The sequence below is a fragment of the Nyctereutes procyonoides genome, unplaced genomic scaffold, assembly GCF_905146905.1.
Source record: "Nyctereutes procyonoides isolate TBG_1078 unplaced genomic scaffold, NYPRO_anot_genome, whole genome shotgun sequence".
NCBI lineage: Eukaryota > Metazoa > Chordata > Mammalia > Carnivora > Canidae > Nyctereutes > Nyctereutes procyonoides.
In genome coordinates, this window is record NW_026575125.1 from 51,585,086 (window position 1) to 51,607,751 (window position 22,666).

The following is a 22,666-nucleotide window of genomic DNA, read 5'->3' on the forward strand; positions in this document are numbered from 1 at the left end:
CAACTTCCTTGAGTACTACTTCCTAAAGAAACTAGTTGTCTTCTCTTACCTTCTCTTTGCTTTTCCCACTTCCCTTTCATAGTCTTTCAAAATCAACTTATACCTTTCAAAGGTCAAAAATCTTACTAAGGTAGATTGGCCCAGGATGTAAAGACCCTTGGTGTTAAGCAAAGCAGTAATTTTTTTTTGTGTTAAGTCACCAAGTTTGTGGTAATTTTTTATAGCAGAAATATGACACCTGTACAGGTGGGTTAGCCATTATTACTCTATTTACAACCCCCTTCAGTTCTGGTTTTTCTTGGCTTTCTTAACAGGGCAATGTAATCTAAACAGTTCTCTAAAATAAAAATGGATCCTTTTGCCCATGTACACAGGATTTTTCAACCCGTAGCTGCTCTTAATCTCAAGGCATCTGCCTGTAAGAGTAGCCTCAGTTCTCCTAACTTGGACAATGAGCAAGAAATCTCTTAGCTAAGCTGCAAGACAATTTATAACATCCTCTTCTTAGGTTTTCCACTTACACATGGAAAATCATGTGCTTTAATGAACAACCTATGCAATGAGTTGAATCACAAAAACCATGCTCTGAGGTCCTATTCAGAAAAAAAGCTAACTCCTCATTATGGCCTCCCTTCTTTTGGCAGGGTTTCTGAGCCTAGCATTGAGATCCTAGAGTAGGAGTGAACCTTTAAGGTTGTTCAGTCTAGAGCCCATGGGAACTAGAACACAGGGATCAGGAGAAATGGGCAAGGGAAGAGGAAAGGAAGTTGCTCCCTCAGAGGGAGGCTGGAAAGAGAGCAAGGAAAAAAAATACAGCCAAGTAATGGGAAGTGAGAGATGGCCTCCCACAATCAACGCCTTCTGGATTCTCTCGCACATTTGGGAAACTTTCCATTTAGGCTCTAGTATGGCGCACCTGCCCCTAGAGGCTGGGCCTGGGGAGCGAGCTTGGGGCAGGCTGGGAAAGTCTTGCTTGGAGAGCCGCCGCCCTGGCTGGGTGGTGGGGAGATCGAAGGGAGGAGTCATGGGGCGAGAAACCGAAAGACTACATCTCCCAGGCCACCACGCTTTCCAGCTGGAGTCCTAGGGCGCCGACTGCTCCCCAGTTTCCGTAGGGAAGCGCCAGGCTACCACAGCTATTGTGCGTAGCGATATCGCCCTCCTCTTCCCTCTCGGGTGTCTAGGAAGCAAGGCTACGTTTCATTGCTGCCCGGGCTTAACCCCTCTGGTTCCTAACAGGACAGCAGGCCGGCTCCCTTGAACCAGGAAGAACTCCTGGGAGCAAGAACACTTTGGTAACGCAATCCCAGGGTGCGAGGAAGACAGTTGAAGAAGGAGCCCGAGTACTAGGACTCCGCACAAAGGTTCGCTGGGGCGGGGCGGCCGATCTGGCTTTAAAAAGGGGGAGGGGATAGTGCAATCAGGGTTGCCCACGGAGTTCAGCAAAGGAAATCTTCAGCTAGCTCGGGAACGAGGAGCTAGCAGAGGAGGCTTCCAGCCCCAGCGCCCACCCCAGCCTACACCCTGGGCCGGCCGAAGTGTCACGTTTGCAATTGCTCGGGTAGGATCCCACTGGTCTCCGGAGGCGAGCTGGACTGTCAGGGGGAGGCAATGCCTTGGGGGCATGCTGCTTGCTAGGCGGAAACCCTCCAGGGGCGGACAGTATTAGGTAGCTTTCTGTGTCACCTGAAGCAATTGCCGGCCGCCCGCTTCCGGTACAGACCAACCAGCTCTACCCGGGAATCTCCACAGAACAGGTACCTGTCCTCCAAAGGGAGGGAGGCTACGAGTTTCCCAGACGGGTCCCGCACGCAATTCTTGCCATCTACTCCGCTCTACTGTTCGGCTGATGCTCTTGGTCTTTGTGTCTTTCTTCTTCCCTCGCCATCAGAACCATGGGGCATCCCCCGCTGGAGTTCAGCGACTGCTACCTGGACAGCCCCGATTTCCGTGAGAGGCTCAAGTGTTATGAGCAAGAGCTGGAGAGAACCAATAAATTCATTAAGGACGTGATCAAAGATGGCAACGCACTTATCAGCGCAATGAGAAGTAAGTGGAAGGCTTCGATGGATGAGCCGGTTCCCTGAGCCAGCGGCTCTGGCTCTGGCCTTTAAGCTCTTCCACACTGCAGGGGGACGGGGCGGTTCAGGGTGATTCCCAATTCAGTTCTCTGAAGCGAATGGGTTTCTGGAGCACTTCCAAGGTGGGCTCAAGTAGAAGTGGAAGGTGGTGGCTATGACTAGAACTTTAGTGGCCTTGACCTTATGAGACGGGATCTGTACCTGTGCCAAGAACCTTCTTGCTCTGCAACTCTCCTAACTTGGCAGATTGTTGTTCTGAAGGGATAATTTTCCTATACAGTTGAACATGTTTAGTACTCATGTGTTGGGTGAGGAGACATTCAAGCTGACCAAGAAACTGCCCTAGCACCTGCTAAAGAAGAGACGTTTGAGGCCGGCAGCTTAAGTAATGCCTCTGGTGGCTAATGGATGAGTGTGGGGGCAGTAAAAAAATTTCCTTATATCAACTTGTTTTCTAAGGAAAGCACCTTTGCCCCACTGATTTTTTCCTTTAAGGTACTTGGTAAATTGAACACCAATAAAAATTAATTTATTAAAAAAATAATAAAAATAAAAAAAATAAAATAAAAGGTACTGAGCTATGGTTTTGGTTTAGAGTCATTCTAAGCTCAGAATTATGGGATGGCCTCACATGCCACTGAATTCTGCTTGGGGGTGAAACAAAGACCTGCCCAGTACCTGGCAGAAGGAGCCCAGCCCCCAGGGAGCATACTTTAGGGTTAGGGTTAAAAGCCACTGATCTGGAGAAACCTCACCTAGCTTGGCTTTCCCAGTGATCACAGCTGACAGCTGTGGGACCCTACCCCCCTTTCCCACTGTGTGGAGTTTTTATTTCTGCTAGTTGGCAGAAGGCTTGGAGTAATAGAAAAAATAATAAACATTCTCAACAAGAGTGCAGGCAAGCCAGCCCTTTGTGCCAAAGTATATACCCAGAAGAATGGAGGATGGTGATTGGGTGGAGTGATAATTTTTTTTCTTCTTGGCTGAAAAATGATTGCAAAAAATAAAGTCATTGGTCATAGTCACTGGTAAATATGTCCTGTGTGCTTATAGATTTGTTCTGAATGGATTTATCCCCAAAACACTGTGTCTAAGTCCAGTGTGGGGACCTTCTTAAGGCAGATGCAGAGCAGGGAGAAAGGTTTGGGAGTGCAGTGGTAACTGCTACCAGTTGGCATTTTTGTGCAGCTCTTTTGATTTGCTCCTGGGAATCTGTGCTTTCACTGCCAGTGTTGTCTGCCATTTCGCTCAGGATATATCAATTGTCCAAGTGCCTGGTGGTCATTTGATTGAGTTTGATTATTTAGTGTTTTGTTTTATTCTGATCCAAACAAGAATACACTCTTGGCAGCATCTTAAAGAATGGGTATTTGAGATGCTGATTCTTAGAGACTTATAGGTGAGGCTTTGGGTGCGCTGCCACTTAATAGAATTCACTGAGAGGTTCACAATATGCAGGTTGTGTCACAAAAGTAGTTAGGGTGGTTGGGGGTTCATTGAAAGGGATTGGGGAGAATGGATTTTTAAAAAAATTTTACTTATTATGATAAACTGTTTGGTGTAGTAGTTAGATGTAGCTCATCATAAGCCCCAGGAAGGGAATGGTTTTGTGAAGTGTATGGTAAGCTGAAATTGTTTGTGATGGGAAGTTACCGGGTACAGAGAGATTAAGATTTTTAAGAAAATATAAACAATTCAATAAAAACACTTGAGGAAGGGCAGATTTTTGTATGCGAAGGGCAAGTTGTGGTTCTTACTCTTTCCTTCTTCTCTGAGACAGAACCTGGTAAGAGTGAACAGTTATGCAGGCCTAAACCTTTGCAGATTGCTGGAAGATCCAAGAAATTTTTTGGCCCATGGGACTTCTTGATATTCAGGGTGGTTTTCTGTTTCTGAATATACATAGAAAGTCAAAAGAGGGCAGGGAGGAAATAAAACCCAGCAGCTAACCTACACTCCGTTTCTTTCCTTTAAGTTGCATGATTCTAAAACATGATTAGGTAGAGGCAAAGGCGGGATGTTCCCCACTGTCTTGACCACAGTAATGTTTATACTCCCACTCGACAACTTTTTGAGAATGAGTGAGGAAGCAAAACAAAGGTATGCTCTTGTTTTGTGTGGAGGAAACAGGAAACTGGAACTGGAGTTAGAAGCCCTGGCTTCACCATCTTGGGATAGGATGGCACAGATTGCTGACTTCATCTGTTAATTGGGGGTAATCAGAAGCATCTCACAGGGTTGTTTTGAGACTCAAAGGAGTTAATGTTTATGAAAATGTTGTAAATGGAAACAGCTAAATGTAGAAAGTAGTTGATAATATATCTTTAGGCTGATGATGTATTTGCTGGTGACAGTATTTTTCAGTAGGTTTCTGAAGGGAAATGAATAAGCAAAAGTAGTTGGAAACATTTTTTGCTGTGATCCTATTGGAAAATGTCACTCCCTACATTGGCATGTCTGAGCAGTTAATTTTGTGTTCATGTGTGGGGATTCATTTTGGCATTTGGAGTCTGGCATTAAAGTCAGAAAGAGGGACGCCTGGGTGGCTCAGTTAAGTGTCTGCTTTCAGCTCAAGTCATGGTCCCGGGGTCCTGGGATCCAGCCATACTTGGGGCTCCCTGCTCAGCGGGGAGCCTGCTTCTCTCTCTCCCTCTCTCCCTTCCCTGCTTGTGCTCTCTCACGCGCTCTCTCTCAAGTAAATAAATAAAATCTTTAAAAAGAAGTCAGAAAGAATGATTGATACCTTTTCATTTAACTTACTAAATTGACTAACAAATCAAATGGCTCATATTTCTAGGAACTGATGAAACTTGGTGCATTGTGCTGCAGAAACTAGTTGCAGTTTTTGTTAAAGCTGTTAGCCTAGGTGGAACTTGATTTCTACATTTGTCCTGGTAGTGTCTGATTTTGTACAGAGTACCAGATAAGGTTTAAGTCATAGCTTTGTGTGATAACTTATTCATTAAACATAGGTCCCTATTGAATATTTAGATTTACTTACATCTGTGCTCAGAGGTAGTTGATGTTATGAACAATACTCAACATGTCTCCCTTGGGGAAGTAGTTGATTTCCCCCCTTTAAATGTGATCTATTTATAATTGTTGGAATAAAAGATGATGATTATAACTTAAACTAGTAGAAAATCAAAATGCCATGACTCTGAAAGGTAAACATATTGCCTGCTTTTCTCTGTCCATTGTGTTTACCCTGGCAGTTTTGGTCCTTGATATTATTTGAATATTTTCTAAGCACTCAGGTTGAGTATTATTCAGAACAAGTGGTATGGCTCCTGCCTATATCACAATGTAACACGATACATCTAATAAATGTTATATATAATTCAGTGAACACATACCATTCATTCAGTAAATACTTATGCATATACTGTATTCAGGCCACTGTTGCCAGGGCTATCACAGATGTGGCAGACTTAGTCATAGATGGATCTTGCCTTCAGAAAGTTCCTAGACTGGTAGGAGAGAAAAGACATGGGTAGAGATCACTATCATGTAAGGTGGTAGATGTGGATCAGAGCCACAAGAATGGAACAGGTGGATATTGTGGCACGTGACACTAGCAGGGGAGCTCATTTTATGGTGGGAGGACAGGGAAAAACAAAGGATGAAGTAGCACTGGAACTGGGCAGAATTAATACTTATTGCTTGTTTAACTGTTCCCATGTGCCAAGTACTAAAATATTATAACAGCCTTAGGAGGTAAGGATTATTATTCCCATTTTGTAGATGAGAAAATTGAAGTTCAGAGGTGTTTAGTAACTTTCTCAACTAATAAGGGTGAGAGTCTAAATTAGAACCCAGACCTGAATCTAAAGGCCCTGCTTACTTTTCTGTGTTGCACTACATTCAGGACAAGGCATTTTGTGTAGTAGGAATGACATAGAGGATGAAAAGGGACAGCAGATAATTCAAGTCATCTACAATATATAGCGTGCAGGAAGGGAGTTTTGGGAGATGAGATTGGAATGGAAGGTTGAGGCCTTGACTGTGCAGGGACCTATTAAGTACTTCAGATTTTTCTTTATAGATTGGGAGTATTAAAAATATTTTTGTTAGGAGAGAGGAATGGTTTGAGCTGTGCTTCAGGAAAATTCATCTGAGAATTATATGTAATCCCACTCAAATATCTGTGACTTTCAGAAGTTATTTGGCAGCCTTAAATCCCCTTTTTAAAAAGATTTATTTATTTATTTGAGGAGAGGAGGGGCAGAGGAGAGTCTTAAGCTGTCTCCACATTGAGCACAGAGCCCTTACACAGGGCTTAATATTATGACCCTGAGATCACCACTTGAGCTGAAACCAAGAGTCCAATGCTTACCAGACTGCACCACCCAGGTACCCCTAAATTCTCTTTGATATATGGGACTCCTGGGTGGCTCAGGGGTTGAGAGCATCTGCCTCTGGCTCAGGGCGTGATCCCATGGTCCTGGGATCAAGTCCCACAACGGGCTCTCCTCGAGGAGCTTGATTCTCCTTCTGCTTATGTCTCTGCCTCTCTCTCTGTGTCTCTCATGAATAAATAAATAAAATCTTTTAAAAAATTCTCATTGATATAGCTCAGAGGTCAGCAAACCTCTTCTGTAAAGGGCCATATTTTAGGCTCCGCAGGCCATACAGTCTCTGTGGCAATTACTTAGCTGCCATTGTTGTGCAAAGACAACCATAGATAATATGTACATGAAATGAAAATGGTTGTGTTCTAATACAACTTTATTTATTGACATTGAAATATAAATTTCATTTAATTTTCATATGTCACGAAATATTCTTCTTTTGAATTGTTTAACTGTTTAAAAATATAAAAACCATTCTCAGATTGACTAGGGGAGTGAGGCATACAAAAATAGGCAACAGGTTGGGTTTATCTCACTATAAATTTCATTTAATTTTCATATGTCACGAAATATTCTTCTTTTGAATTGTTTAACTGTTTAAAAATATAAAAACCATTCTCAGCTTGACTAGGGGAGTGAGGCATACAAAAATAGGCAACAGGTTGGGTTTATCTCACTGGGTTTATCTGTAGTAGTTGGCAGACCTCTGATATAACTAGTTAACCTAAAAAAAACCTAAAATGCCTAAAGGGCTTCTTATTGGTAAGGCAATGAAAATACCTAATAGTAGAATATAATGGTGTATTTCATGTTCCCGTCAACTAGGTTTAACTCGGTGTGCTATTATGCCTGATCTGGATTCAGAGATTCAAATGCTGACAGAGGCAAAGGAAAAAACAGAAAAGTATAAAGCTGTTGGATATGGGTTAATAGGGCTGAAGAGATTGGGGTAAAAAACAGCAGCCTCACCCCATTCAAATGGTCTTTTTTTTTAATGTGCTAACTAAATAAAATACATTCACAGTCTATATTTAATCAGTTTGCAACTCCTGAATTAGATGATCTAACTCTATTAGTCTGTGAGTCTTGGACTCTAGTGGGCTAAGAAAATGAAAGGCAATAGTCTCCAGATAGAGATTTCTCTGGGAAAGCATTACTGGGCACTGTTAGCACATGAGCAGAGGCAGAATGATAGTTTAATGGGAGAAAAAAAAAAACCTAGACATGACAATTAGACACCTGGGTATGGTTCTGTTACTAATGGAATTGGTGACTGTGATAAATCATTTTTCTGGGGCCCCAGGGCTGTAGCTTTATAAAGGTAGGGGTGGGCAGGAGATCTGTAAGCTCACTTTCAGCTCTAACATTCCATGGTGGGTTTTTTTTTTTTTGTATTACATATTGTAGTTTAATCATTTGTGAAAGAAATGACTGACTCAATTATAGGAACTTATTTTATGCCTACATAAATTTTCATATTATTTTAGTGTACATGTCAGCATTAGTTAAATAGACACATTTAAACAAAAATTTTAGTCTTTTGAAAACTAAGGATAACATGCTTTATGTATGTTTGTATATATAAAGCAGATAAAAGAAAAAAGCCTACACATATACATGTACAATCACACATACATAGGCTCTCTGGGACTAATCAAAATTTATTTATTTATTTATTTTTTTATAAATTAATTTTTATTGGTGTTCAATTTACCAACATACAGAATAACACCCAGTGCTCATCCCGTCAAGTGTCCCCCTAATCAAAATTTATGTTTTAAAAGAATACAAAAGAGAGGTGTCTGGCTGGCTTAATCAGTACAGCATGTGGCTCTTGATCTCAGGGTCCTGGGTTCGAGCCCCATGTTGGGTGTAGAGATTACTTACATAAACTTAAAAATATTTAAAAACATAAAAATATAAAACATGCATTCTGTACTAAAAATGTACATGAAGTCGATAAAGTAGAAATCATATAAGTTGTATAGCATTTATAACCTAGTCTTAAATTCATTAAAAATGTTGCTTTCTTGTATCCTATACTTTTTTAAAAAGATTTTAAAAATTTATTCATGAGGGACACAGAGGCAGAGGGAGGAGAAGCAGACTCCATGCCAGGAGCTCAATGTGGGACTTGATTCCGGGACTCCAGGATCACAGCCAAAGGTAGACACTCAACCGCTGAGCCATCCCAGGCATCCCTTATCTCCTATACTTTTAAAGATGAGAGTTTTAGATGTTTATCATAAGGTGACCTTTTGGGATATCTGTTCAGTTCTTGCTTTGGCAACTTACTGTCTGGCAAGTGCTTACCTGGAAGGATTGTTTGATTCCATCTGTGAGATCCTCAGTGGGGAGCCATCTCTAGCTTGACACAGAGAGAACCTGGGTTGCTAGTTCCAACTCTGTCACTAGCTTGCTGTATGACATTGAATAAGTCTTTAGCTTTGTGAGCCCAAGTTTCCCCATTTGTAAAATTAGAGTTTTGGTCAGTAAGCCTTAGCATTCCTCCTGGTTTTACCATTCTTTGTTTTCTAGGCTGCAACTGCCTTGCTCAAATAGTAAAGCAGCCTAAATTGATTCTGTTATAAACTTTAGAGCCAATTCACCTTTACTCTGGAAAAGTAGGCAAAGGGAAAATCAAACTGATATGTCCAGCATGAGTAGATGACTTGAATCGTGCTAACTTATCTGATTATCTTCTTAATGAATGCTTCCTGATGCCTTTTCATTCTGTCCTGAATAGCTCTGTAGTGAGAGAGACCGAAGCTTTTAATCCCTTTGGGGTGGGTGTAGTGTCATGGTGTGCAGCGAGTAGTTGGTGATAGGTATCTTGTCATTATTTTGGTGATAGTTAATTAGTGCCTTGGAATGCATGGATTATTTTAGATATTCTCCAAAGTCGGATCAATGTAATGAGTATGTCATACGGTACTGTTGTTAGTAGGTATTAACCAATATCAAAGGGAATTTGGTGGAGGCATTATTGCCATGTTCATTGAAGGCCCTCAGAAGACCAGATTCCGGAGTCTAAATTAGTTGGACTAATAGTACTGTATAGACTTGGGTGGAAAAGTAAGCCAAGCCAGCCTTTCAGTGTGACCATTTAAAAGACATTTTTTGTTGGGGAAAGGGGAATGGTACTGGGATGGGATAGGGAACATTATGGCTTGACCTGCTTGTTAAGAAAAAGGTTTCAATCAGAGTTAATAGTGATGAAAGAAAGTCACTTTTCAGCTTAATTTTTATAATCTCACTTGTTAAAGCATAGCCACAGATTTGTTTATTCTGGCATCTGTTTCTCTAATCAGTTACTATAGAAATTTTCTAAAGCCTAGGAAGGTCTAGTAAGAAATATGGTTTTCCAGGGGGGTACCCTGAAAATCTTGAGCTGATGTTTTTGCTAGTGGGGTAGAGGGCCTTCATGATGCTTTATTGGGCTTGCATTGAGTGCTAAAGCCTTGCACAATGTAAAGGCAATTCAATTTAATTCAACATGTATTTGCTAAGCACATATATGTGTCAGGTATTATCCTGGAAATTGGGGGAGTAATGGCGAATAAGGCTGCTAAGGGCTCTCCCTCTTGGAGCATACATAAAACATCTGATTGCTCATTTAAATAATTTAATTATAATTGTGAAAAGAGCAATGAAGAAATTCAGGGTATGATGTATATTCTATCACATGTTATAAGGAAGGGCTTTGTGGGGGAGGAAAGGGAGCTACACCATGGGGATGTAACTGGTCATAGGAAAAAGAATCAATGAAAAAGGAAGAGTTCTGAGGTCAAAACTACCTGTCTTACTACCCTTAGTAGCTAATGGTCCTGGTTAATGGTAGTTAATAGACTCTTCAAGTGAGTAGAGATTTTCTCAGAAACAGAGTATTGTATATCTCATGGGGTCTTCGGGGAAAATCTAAAGTACCTACTGCCTCCTTCTTTTATGAGTATATTACAAATATTTTTGATAGCACATGAACATGGTACAAAATTCAAAAGCTACAAAAGGCTAATAAATCTTCTGTCTCCTTTTATGTACCACTTCCCCAGTTTTCCACTGTAGAGGCAACTATGGGTAGCTGTTTATCTTTTAAAAAGACTTTACCCCATTGCTTCTTTTACCTTCTGCTTCCTCAGGAGTGTGATTCATTGTAGGCAAATTTCCAGCCACACTGGGGCAAGATATTTCTTTAAGATTATGTTTGGGGGGGGGATGGTAGATTAAATACCTCAGAAAATCAGCTCTGTAAAAGCCAAAAGGACACTGGCAAAAATTGTCAAAATTAACTTTTTTAGAACTCTGGAAATAACTGAAAGGCTTGCAATAATCTAAAGAGTGTTTATTGGTGAAAGATGTTGAAACTTTGTAGCAGCAGGGTTTGTGGCATTTTAATTTACCCTGCCTCCTTTGCCCTTCTACATAGCTTAGGGGTAGTTTTGAGAACCGGTAGCCTCATAACCGCATTAGCTGTGAGAAACAGCACTTTTAGCAAAGGCTATCCTTCCCTTTTAGGGAAGAATGAGTTTGTAGCTACTCAAGAACTCACAAACTCAGAGTCTTGACACTATTTAACCTGTCTCAAGGCTACCTAGAAAAGCCCCATTTATAGGGCTTCTCCTTACTTGCTTGACTTAGAGCTAGCTAAGTGAGAAAAGTCCTGTCTCTAGGTGTGTTTGACATTACAGCTGCCTGAGGTGCAATACCAGTAGGATAAGCAAAAGCTTGGCCAAAAACATGAAAGGAAGAAATGGAGAATGAGATACCTATTGGGGGCTTTGGAAAGTTCTTAAATATTCTTGGAGATCTGGAAGGCCACACACATGCCCAGAGCCAGAGCCCTCATAGGGCTCTATTTTCTCCCCTATGGTGGAACTTGAGGCAGAGTTGTAAACTACCTGGTTGAGTGTTGAGGGACTGTTCTGACATACACACAGACCCTCTTGGTAAAAAGATGAAAGTCTTAATGGTTTAAGACATTTAAGAACTCTTCAAAGTCACTAGATGGTCACTAAGAGATATTAGTGGTAAGGAATGCAAGGAATACAAACATTACAGAAATATTCCAAGAAAGACACTAAACAAAGCAACATCATCAACAACAATAACAATAACAAAACAACAATAGCAATAAAATCTGTGGGTCAGAATCTGATTTTCAGAGGTACCACATTATATTGCTTAAAATGCCCAATTTTCGACAAAAAATGATCAGGCATGCAAGAAAAATTATGGCCTATATGCAGGAAAAAAAGCAGTCAGTAGAGACTGTCTGATGTGGCCTAAATGTTAGAATTTAGACAAAAATTTAAATCAGCTAATATAAACATAGTCAAAGAACTAAAGGAAGCCATGTCTAAGACTTAAAGGAATGCATGAGAACAATGTGTCAACAGAGACTACAAAGAGATAAAAATTATCAAAAAACAAGAGAAATTCTGGAAATGAAAAGTAAAAAAGCTGAAATGAAAAATTCACTAGAGAGATTCAATAGCAGATTTGATCTAGCAAAGAAAGAATAATAGAACTTGAAGATAAGTCAATTGAGGGATGCCTGGGTGGCTCAGTGGTTGAGTGCCTATCTTCGGCTCAGGGTATGATCCTGGAGTCCTTGGGACTGAGTCCCGCACTGGGCTCTGTGCAGGGAACCTGCTTCTCCCTCTGCCTATGTCTCTGCCTCTTTCTCTGTGTCTCTTATGAATAAATAAATAAAATCTTTAAAAAAAGATAAGTCAATTGAGATTATCTAGTTTGAGCAAAAGAAAGAAAAAAAATGAAGGAAAATGAACAGAACCCCAGAAACTGTGGAATACCATCAGGTATACAACATATGCATAACAGAAGTCCTAGAGAAGACAGATTGAAAGGAAGAGAAAGAATATTTGAAAAAATAATGGCCCAAAACTTCACAAATTTGATTAACAATAAATCTCCAGGTTCAGGAAGCTCAAAAAACTCCACATAGGAGAAATTCAAGGAGAGCCATACCTAGATACAGTATAGCCAAACAGATGAAAACCAAAGACAGAGAATCTTGAAAGAAGCAAGAGAAAAATAATTCACTAGGTAAATGGGATCCTCAACAAGATTAAAAGCTAATTTACCAAGAACTGTGGAGACCAGGAAGTGGTGAGCTGACATATTCAAAGTGCTGAAAGAAAAATAATGTCCACTAATAATTCTGTATTCATGAAAACTATCCTTCAAAAACAAGGGAGAAATTAAGACTTTCTCATATAAACAAAAACAAAAACTGATAATTTGTCCCTAGCAGACCTGCCCTATAAGAAATACTGATGGGAATCCTTCAGAATGAAATGAAAGAATGATGAATGGTAACTCAAATTTGTACAAAATATGAAAAGTACCAGTAAGTGTAACTACATATGTAGATATCAAAGACAGCATAACTGTCTTTTAGTAACTCTTTTTTCCCTACCTAATTTAAATGACAACTGCATGATTCAATAGTAATAAAACTGTGCAGATGAGCTTATGATACATAAACAGGCAATACATATGACAATATAGCACAAAGCAGAGGGGAGGAAGCAATTACACTGGCACCATGTTTCTGCATGCTTTCCAATTTAAGTTAAAATTAATCTGAACTAGTTTGTCTTAAATTAAGATGGTAATTGTAATCCTGAGGTGAGCCACTAATAAAATAACTAAAATTATATATAAGTGAAAGAAACAAGGGAATTAAAATACTGTAATAGACAACATCTATTTAACACAAAAGAAGACAGTGGTGGAGGAATAGAGGAAACAAGATAAGACATATAGAAAATACATGGTATACATAAATCCTACTTATCTGTAAATATATTAAGTGTGAGTGGAATACACATTGCAATAGAAAGGCAGGAATTAGCAAAATGGATAAATTGATTAAAATTTATACTATCTTTAAGAACACATTTTGGATTCAAAGAAACAAATAGTTGAGAATAAAAGGATGGAAAAATATGCCAAGCAAACAGCAACCAAAGAGAGTTGTGGTGGCTTTAACAATATCAGACAATGTAGATTTACTATTATTTTTTTAATTTTCTTTTATCTTTTTGTATATTTTTTATTTGCCAACGTATAGCATAACACCCAGTGCTTATCCCATCAAGCGCCCCCCTCAGTGCCCGTCACCCAGTCACCCCAACCCCCCGCCCACCTCTTTCTACCACCCCTTGTTCGTTTTCCAGAGTTAGGAGTCTCTCATGTTCTGTCTCCCTCACTGATATTTCCCACTCATTTTTTCTCCTTTCCCCTTTATTCCCTTTCACTATTTTTTATATTCCCCAAATGAATGAGACCATATAATGTTTGTCCTTCTCTGATTGACTTACTTCACTCAGCATAATACCCTCCAGTTCCATACACGTCGAAGCAAATGGTGGGTATTTGTCGTTTCTGATGGCTGAGTAATATTCCATTGTATACATAGACCACATCTTCTTTTTTTTTAATAAATTAATTTTTTATTGGTGTTCAATTTACCAACATACAGAATAACACCCAGTGCTCATCCCGTCAAGTGTCCCCCTCAGTGCCCGTCACCCATTCACCCCCACCCCTGCCCTCCTCCCCTTCCACCACCCCTAGTTCATTTCCCAGAGTTAGGAGTCTTTATGCTCTGTCTCCCTTTCTGATATTTCCCACACATTTCTTTTCCCTTCCCTTATATTCCCTTTCACTATTATTTATATTCCCCAAATGAATGAGAACATATACTGTTTGTCCTTCTCCCATTGACTTACTTCACTCAGCATAATACCCTCCAGTTCCATCCACGTTGAAGCAAATGGTGGGTATTTGTCGTTTCTAATGGCTGAGTAATATTCCATTGTATACATAGACCACAGCTTTTTTATCCATTCATCTTTCGATGGACACCGAGGCTCCTTCCACAGTTTGGCTATTGTGGACATTGCTGCTAGAAACATCGGGGTGCAGGTGTCCCGGCGTTTCATTGCATCTGAATCTTTGGGGTAAATCCCCAACAGTGCAATTGCTGGGTCGTAGGGCAGGTGTATTTTTAACTCTTTGAGGAACCTCCACACACTTTTCCAGAGTGGCTGCACCAGTTCACATTCCCACCAACAGTGTAAGCGGGTTCCCTTTTCTCTGCATCCTCTCCAACATTTGTGGTTTCCTGCCTTGTTAATTTTCCCCATTCTCACTGGTGTGAGGTGGTATCTCATTGTGGTTTTGATTTGTATTTCCCTGATGGCCAGTGATGCGGAGCATTTCCTCATGTGCATGTTGGCCATGTCTATGTCTTCCTCTGTGAGATTTCTCTTCATGTCTTTTGCCCATTTCATGATTGGATTGTTTGTTTCTTTGCTGTTAAGTTTAATATGTTCTTTATAGATTTTGGAAACTAGCCCTTTATCTGATAGGACATTTGCAAATATCTTCTCCCATTCTGTAGGTTGTCTTTTAGTTTTGTGGACTGTATCCTTTGCTGTGCAAAAGCTTCTTATCTTGATGAAGTCCCAGTAGTTCTTTTTTGCTTTTGTTTCTTTTGCCTTCGTGGATGTATCTTGCAAGAAGTTACTGTGGCCAAGTTCAAAAAGGGTGTTGCCTGTGTTCTCCTCTAGGATTTTGATGGAATCTTGTCTCACATTTAGATCTTTCATCCATTTTGAGTTTATCTTTGTGTATGGTGCAAGAGAGTGGTCTAGTTTCATTCTTCTGCATGTGGATGACCAATTTTCCCAGCACCATTTATTGAAGAGACTGTCTTTCTTCCAGTGGATAGTCTTTCCTCCTTTATCGAATATTAGTTGACCATAAAGTTCAGGGTCCACTTCTGGGTTCTCTATTCTGTTGCATTGATCTATGTGTCTGTTTTTGTGCCAGTACCACACTGTCTTGATGACCACAGCTTTGTAGTACAACCTGAAATCTGGCATTGTGATGCCCCCAGATATGGTTTTCTTTTTTAAAATTCCCCTGGCTATTCGGGGTCTTTTCTGATTCCACACAAATCTTAAAATAATTTGTTATAACTCTCCGAAGAAAGTCCATGGTATTTTGATAGGGATTGCATTAAACGTGTAAATTGCCCTTGGTAACATTGACATTTTCACAATATTAATTCTGCCAATCCATGAGCATGGAATATTTTTCCATATCTTTGTGTCTTCCTCAATTTCTTTCAGAAGTGTTCTATAGTTTTTAGGGTATATTTTGAGAACCATTTGAATGGTAAATGGTTCTCCAACCTTTTATCTTCAGGTTGTAGGTGTCCTTCTGTCTATAATGAGTCTCTTGTAGACAGCAAATAGATGGGTCCTGCTTTTTTATCCAGTCTGAAACCCTGTGCCTTTTGATGGGGTCATTAAGCCCATTCACGTTCAGAGTTACTATTGACAGATATGAGTTTAGTGTCATCGTGATATCTATTTAGTCCTTGTTTTTGTGGATTATTCCACTGAACTTCTTCTTAAAGGGGAATTTTAAGAGTCCCCCTTAAAATTTCTTGCAGAGCTGGTTTGGAGGTCACATATTCTTTCAGTTCCTGCCTGTCTTGGAAGCTCTTTATCTCTCCTTCCATTTTGAATGAGAGCCTTGCTGGATAGAGTATTCTTGGTTGCATGTTCTTCTCATTTAGGACCCTGAATATATCCTGCCAGCCCTTTCTGGCCTGTCAGGTCTCTGTGGAGAGGTCTGCTGTTACCCTAATATTCCTCCCCATGAAAGTCAGGGACTTCTTGTCTCTTGCTGCTTTAAGGATCTTCTCTTTATCTTTGGAATTTGCAAGCTTCACTATTAAATGTCGAGGTGTTGAACGGATTTTATTGATTTTAGGGGGGATCTCTCTATTTCCTGGATCTGAATGCCTGTTTCCCTTCCCAGATTGGGAAAGTTTTCAGCTAGGATTTGTTCAAATACATATTCTGGCCCTCTGTCCCTTTCGGCGCCCTCGGGAATCCCAATTAAACGTAGGTTTTTCTTCCTTAGGCTGTCATTTATTTCCCTTAATCTGTCTTCATGGTCTTTTAATTGTCTGTCTCTTTTTTCCTCAGTTTCCCTCTTTGCCATCAACTTGTCTTCTATGTCACTCACTCGTTCTTCCACCTCGTTAACCCTCATCGTTAGGACTTCTAGTTTGGATTGCATCTCATTCAATTGATTTTTAATTTCTGCCTGATTGGATCTAAATTCTGCAGTCATGAAGTCTCGTGAGTCCTTAATGCTTTTTTTCTAGAGCCACCAGTAGCTGTAGAATAGTGCTTCTGAATTGGCTTTCTGACATTGAAGTGTAATCCAGATTTTGTAACTCTGTGGGAGAGAGGGCTGTTTCTGATTCTTTCTTTTAAGGTGAGGTTTTCCTTCTAGTCATTTTGCTCAGTGCAGAATGGGCAAAAACAAGTTGTATTGGGAAAAGGAGAAAAAGAGAGAGAGAGAAGGAAATAAAAGAGAAAAAGAAAAAAGAAAAAGAAGAAAAAAAGGAAAAAAGAGAAGAAAAAGAGAAAGAAAACGAAAGAAAGGTAAAAAAAGGGGGGGTGGGGGAGGCAATCAGAAATCAAAAAGAAAAGAAAAAAAAACACGGGGGAGTATCTTCTAATTCTGTAGACTTTAAGGCCCTTGACTTCCCCTGGAACTGGTCCGTCCAGCTGGTCTTCTGGGGGAGGGGCCTGCTGTGCTGATTTTCAGGTGTTAGCACTTGGGGGAGCTGCTCTGCTCCCTGCCTGCTGCAGGGCTCAGCGGGGGTTGTTTACCCCGTGAGGCCCCAGGAGGAACAGCCACAGTGGCTATGGCAGCTCTGGAAGCCTGGATTCAGCTCCCACAGTAACTACGGGGCTCTCTGTCCGCAGGGTCTGAGGCTCTGGGGCGGGGCCGCTGATTTGCTCAGCTCTGGGCAGGAGCCTCCTTGCTGTCCTGGGCCCTCCCGGCCTCTGCCTGTCCCGGGCGGGGGGGGGGGAGGCCGGACCCTGGGCCGTGTCCGGGCGCCCTGTGCTCTCGGTCCTGCGCTGTTGGATTCGCGCTCCCGGCCGCGCAGCCGCCTCTCCGCGGAGCCACCCGCAGCCGCCTCTCCGCGGAGCCACCGTCCGAGCCCTCAGAGCTGCTCCGGGTCCCGCTGTGCGCGCTGCAGCGCTTAGGGAGCTCGGCGCACTCTCCTGGGCGCGCAGGTGTCTGTTAGTGTCCCAAGGAGCCCGAGGGCATCCCCGCCCTCCTGGGTCCTGCTCTAACTCCCTTTCCGCCGGGGGGGGGGGGGGGCGCCTTTCCGCCGGGGGGGGGGGAAGGTTGGTGCAGCTCCTGCTTCTCCGGGACGGCGCTCTCCTGTCCTGGGGACACTCGCCCTGGCCTCAGCCCGGCTCCTTGCGGGGCCCCTCCCCCTCGGAGGCCTTTTGTTTCTTTATTTCTTTTTCCCCATCTTCCTACCTTGATAGAAGCACGAACTCTTCTCACTGTAGCATTCCAGCTGGTCTCTCTTTAAATCTCAGGCCGAATTCGTAGATTTTCAGGATGATTTGAAGGTGATCTAGGTAATTTGGTGGGGACAGGTGATTTGGGGACCCTACTCTTCCGCCATCTTGCCCCTCCTCAGACCACATCTTCTTTATCCATTCATCTTTTTTTTTATTTTATTTTAAATTTTTTTTATTTATTTATGATAGGCACACAGTGACAGAGAGAGAGAGGCAGAGACACAGGCAGAGGGAGAAGCAGGCTCCATGCACCAGGAGCCCGACGTGGGATTCGATCCCGGGTCTCCAGGATCGCGCCCTGGGCCAAAGGCAGGCGCTAAACCGCTGCGCCACCCAGGGATCCCTCCATTCATCTTTTGATGGACACCGAAGCTCCTTCCACAGTTTGGCTATTGTGGTCATTGCTGCTATAAACATTGGGGTGCAGATGTCCAGGTGTTTCATTGCATCTGTATCTTTGGGGTAAATCCCCAACAGTGCAATTGCTGGGTCGTAGGGCAGGTCTATTTTTAACTCTTTGAGGAACCTCCACACACTTTTCCAGAGTGGCTGCATCAGTTCACATTCCCACCAACAGTGCAAGAGGGTTCCCCTTTCTCCACATCCTCTCCAACATTTGCTGTTTCCTGCCTTGTTAATTTCCCCATTCTCACTGGTGTGAGGTGGTATCTCATTGTGGTTTTTTTTTTTCATTGTGGTTTCGATTTGTATTTCCCTGATGGCCAGTGATGCGGAGCATTTTCTCATGTGCTTGTTGTCCATGTGTATGTCTTCCTCTGTGAGATTTCTGTTCATGTCTTCTGCCCATTTCATGATTGGATTGTTTGTTTCTTTGCTGTTGAGTTTAATAAGTTCTTTATAGATCTTGGAAACTAGTCCTTTATCTGATATGTTATTTGCAAATATCTTCTCCCATTCTGTAGGTTGTCTTTTAGTTTTGTTGACTGTATCCTTTGCTGTGCAAAAGCTTCTTATCTTGATGAAGTCCCAATAGTTCATTTTTGCTCTTGTTTCCCTTGCCTTCATAGATGTATCTTGCAAGAAGTTGCTGTGTCCAAGTTCAAAAAGGGTGTTGCCTGTGTTCTCCTCTAGGATTTTGATGGATTCTTGTCTCACATTTAGATCTTTCCTCCATTTTGAATTTATCTCTGTGTATGGTGCAAGAGAGTGGTCTAGTTTCATTCTTCTGCACGTGGCTGTCTAATTATCCCAGCAGCACTGATTGAAGAGACTGTCTTTTTTCCAGTGAATAGTCTTTCCTGCTTTGTCAAATATTAGTTGACCATAGAGTTGAGGGCCATTTCTGGATTCTCTATTCTGTTCCATTATCTATGTGTCTGTTTTTGTGCCAGTACCACACTGTCTTGATGATCACAACTTTTTAGTACAACCTGAAATCTGGCACTGTGATGCCCCTAGCTCTGGTTTTCTTTTTCAATATTCCCCTGGCTATTCCTAGTCCTTTCTGATTCCACACAAATCTTAAGATGATTTGTTCCAACTCTCTGAGGAAAGTCCATGGTAGTTTGATAGGGATTGCATTAAATGTATAAATTGCTCTAGGTAGCATTGACATTTTCACACTATTAATTCTGCCAGTCCATGAGCATGGAATATTTTTCCGTCTCTTTGTGTCTGCCTCAATTTCTTTCAGAAGTGTTCTGTAGTTTTTAGGGTATAGATCCTTTACCTCTTTGGTGAGGTTTATTACTAGGTATCTTAAGGTTTTGGATGCAATTGTAAATGTTTTTTTAAAGATTTTATTTTTTCATGAAAGACACACAGGCAGAGACACAGGGACAGAGAGAAGCAGCTCCATGCAAGGAGCCCAATGCGGTACCCAAACCTGGGACACAAGGATCACGCCCTGGGCCGAAGGCAGGCACCAAACCGCTGAGCCATCCAGGGATCCCCTGTAAATGGGATTGACTCCTTAATTTCTCTTTCTTCAGTCTCATTGTTAGTGTATAGAAATGCCATTGATTTCTTGGCATTGATTTTGTATCCTGCCACACTGCCAAATTGCTGTACGAGTTCTAGCAATCTTGGGGTGGAGTGTTTTGGGTTTTCTCTGTAGAGTATCATGTCATCTGCGAAGAGGGAGAATTTGACTTCTTCTTTGTCAATTTTCAATGCCTTTCATTTCTTTTTGTTGTCTGATTGCTGAGGCTAGGACTTCCAATACTATGCTGAATAGCAGTGGTGAGAGTGGACATCCCTGTTGTGTTCCTGATCTTAGGGGAAAGGCTCCCAGTGTTTCCTCATTGAGAATGATATTGGCTGTGGGCTTTTCGTAGATGGCTTTTAAGATGCCGAGGAAAAGTTCCCTCTATCCCTACACTCTGAAGAGTTTTGATCAGAAATGGATGCTGTGTTTTGTCAAATGCTTTCTCTGAATCTATTTTTTTGAAAAAGACACATTTATTCAGCATCATGATCAGACTATTACATTTAGCAATCAACAGCATGGGTGCAAAAAAATCTACATTAAAACCCTTTTTTGGAATGCTTTACATCTTCCACAGTACAGAAACTAAAATAACCTGTTATACAATTAGTCACAAATATAGTCCTGGAATTTTTTGCCCATACACATGATTATTGTCTAAAACATGTCTTTGTAGCAGCTAGGCCCTGCCACCACTGTGCTTGGCTGAGTTCACAAATCTGTTGTAACCTGCAGCTTCCCTGTCACTTCTCTGGCTCTCCTGTCCTGCTAAGCTTTGTTTCCTGGCAGTAATTAAAACCTTCTTCCACTGTCATAGCTGCTGCTGCTGCTTGAACTGCCATAGCCACCTTGGGTTCGTGGTTTGGCAAAGTATTGGCTTCTACCACCATAGGGGCTAGAGCTTCTGCCTCCAAAATTTCCTCCTTTCATGGTTCCAAAATTTGAGGATTGATTGTTGTAATTGCCAAAATCGTTACGGCTTCTGCCACCTCCAAAGTTGCTTCCATCATTACCAAATCCATTATAGCCATCCCCACTGACACCGTATCAACCACCACCTCGACTGCCACCAAAGCCACCTCGACCACTGAAGTTCCCTCCACGACCAAAGTTGTCATTCCCACCAAAACCACCTCCACGACCACCACCAAAGTTTCCAGAACCACTTCCGCCTCTTTGGCTGGACGAAGCACTAGCCATCTCTTGCTTCGATAGGGCTTTCCTTACTTCACAGTTGTGGTCATTCCCAGTATGGTATTTTTGAATGACAATCTTGTCTACAGAGTCGTGGTCGTCAAAGGTCACAAAAGCAAAACCTCGGGATCCCTGGGTGGCGCAGCGGTTTGGCGCCTGCCTTTGGCCCAGGGCGCGATCTGGAGACTCCGGATCGAATCCCACGTCAGGCTCCCGGTGCATGGATCCTGCTTCTCCCTCTGCCTATGTCTCTGCCTCTCTCTCTCTCTCTCTCTCTCTCTCTCTCTCTCTGTGTGTGTGACTATCATAAAATAAATAAAAATTAAAAAAAATTAAAAAAAAAAGCAAAACCTCTCTTTTTGCTACTGCCTCGGTCAGTCATGATCTCAATCACTTCAATTTTCCCATACTGTTCAAAATAATCTCTTAGATGATGTTCTTCAGTGTCTTCTTTAATGCCACCAACAAAAATATTTTTCACAGTTAAGTGGGCACCAGGTCTTTGAGAATCGTCTTGGGAGACAGCCCTCTTTGGTTTCACGACTCTTCCATCCAACTTTTGCAGCCGAGCGTTCATGGCTGCGACCACCTCCTCTACGGTGGCGTACAAGTCGAACCCGAAGCCTCTGGAGCACTTGGTATTGGGGTCTCTCCTTACCACACAGTCCGTAAGCATCCCGCATTGCTCAAAATGGCCCCTCAGACTCTCATCGGTTGTTTCAAAGCTCAAACCTCCGATGAAGAGCTTCCCCAGCTGCTCAGGCTCTTTGGGAGACTCTGATTTAGACATGACAGTGGAGGGAGTGGAGACTTTAACGATGCTTACTCGGCGGCGTCCAGGGACCTCTCTGAATCTATTGAGAGGATCATATGGTTCTTGTTTTTTCTCTTGTTTATATGATTAATCACATTGATTGCTTTATGAGTGTTGAACTTGGCTTGAATCCCGGGGATAATTCTCACTTGGTCATGGAGAATAATCTTCTTAATGTACTGTTGGATCCTATTGGCTAATATCTTGTTGAGAATTTTTGCATCTGTGTACATCAGGGGTATTGGTCTATAATTCTCCTTTTTGGTGGGGTCTTTGGTTTTGGAATTAAGGTGATGCTGGCCTCATAGAACGAATTTAGAAGTACTCCATCCCTTTCTATCTTTCGGAACAGCTTTAGTAGAATAGGTAATGTTTCTTCTTTACATGTTTGATAGAAATCCCCTGGGAAACAATCTGGCCCTGGACTTTTGTGTCTTGGGAGGTTTTTGATGGCTGCTTCAATTTCCTTCCTCATTATTGGCCTGTTCAGGATTTCTGTTTCTTCCTGTTCCATTTATGGTAGCTTGTGGTTTTTCAGAAATGCATCCATTTCCTCTAGATTGGGATCTCCTAATTTATTGGCATATAGCTGCTCATAATATGTTTTTAAAATCGTTTGTATTTCTTTGGTATTGGTGGTGATCTCTTTCGTGATTTTATTAATTAAGAGTCTTTTCTCTTTTGTTTTTAATAAGGCTGGCTAATGGTTTATCTATCTTATTAATTCTTTCAAAGAACCAACTCCTGGTTTTGTTAATCTGTTCCACAGTTCTTCTGGTCTCTATTTCATTGAGTCCTGCTCCAATCTTTATTAAGTCTCTTCTTCTGCCTGGTGTAGG

At 41.7% G+C, this 22,666-nt stretch overlaps 1 protein-coding gene across 3 annotated transcripts in view; it reads left to right on the forward strand.

The window, feature by feature from the left end:
• The first annotated feature begins 1,126 nt into the window (after positions 1-1,126).
• OPHN1 (oligophrenin 1) overlaps positions 1,127-22,666 on the forward strand; it is a 512,189-nt gene continuing 490,649 nt past the window's right edge. For 2 of the 3 annotated variants that reach the window (XM_055337756.1, XM_055337758.1), the window contains exons 1-2: positions 1,127-1,364; positions 1,892-2,049. In XM_055337756.1, coding sequence (XP_055193731.1) covers positions 1,896-2,049 — 154 coding nt within the window. In that variant the 5' untranslated portion in view covers positions 1,127-1,364; positions 1,892-1,895. Of the gene's footprint in view, positions 1,365-1,416; positions 1,758-1,891; positions 2,050-22,666 lie in introns of those variants that run through there. The other variant, XM_055337757.1, reaches the window with a different exon arrangement.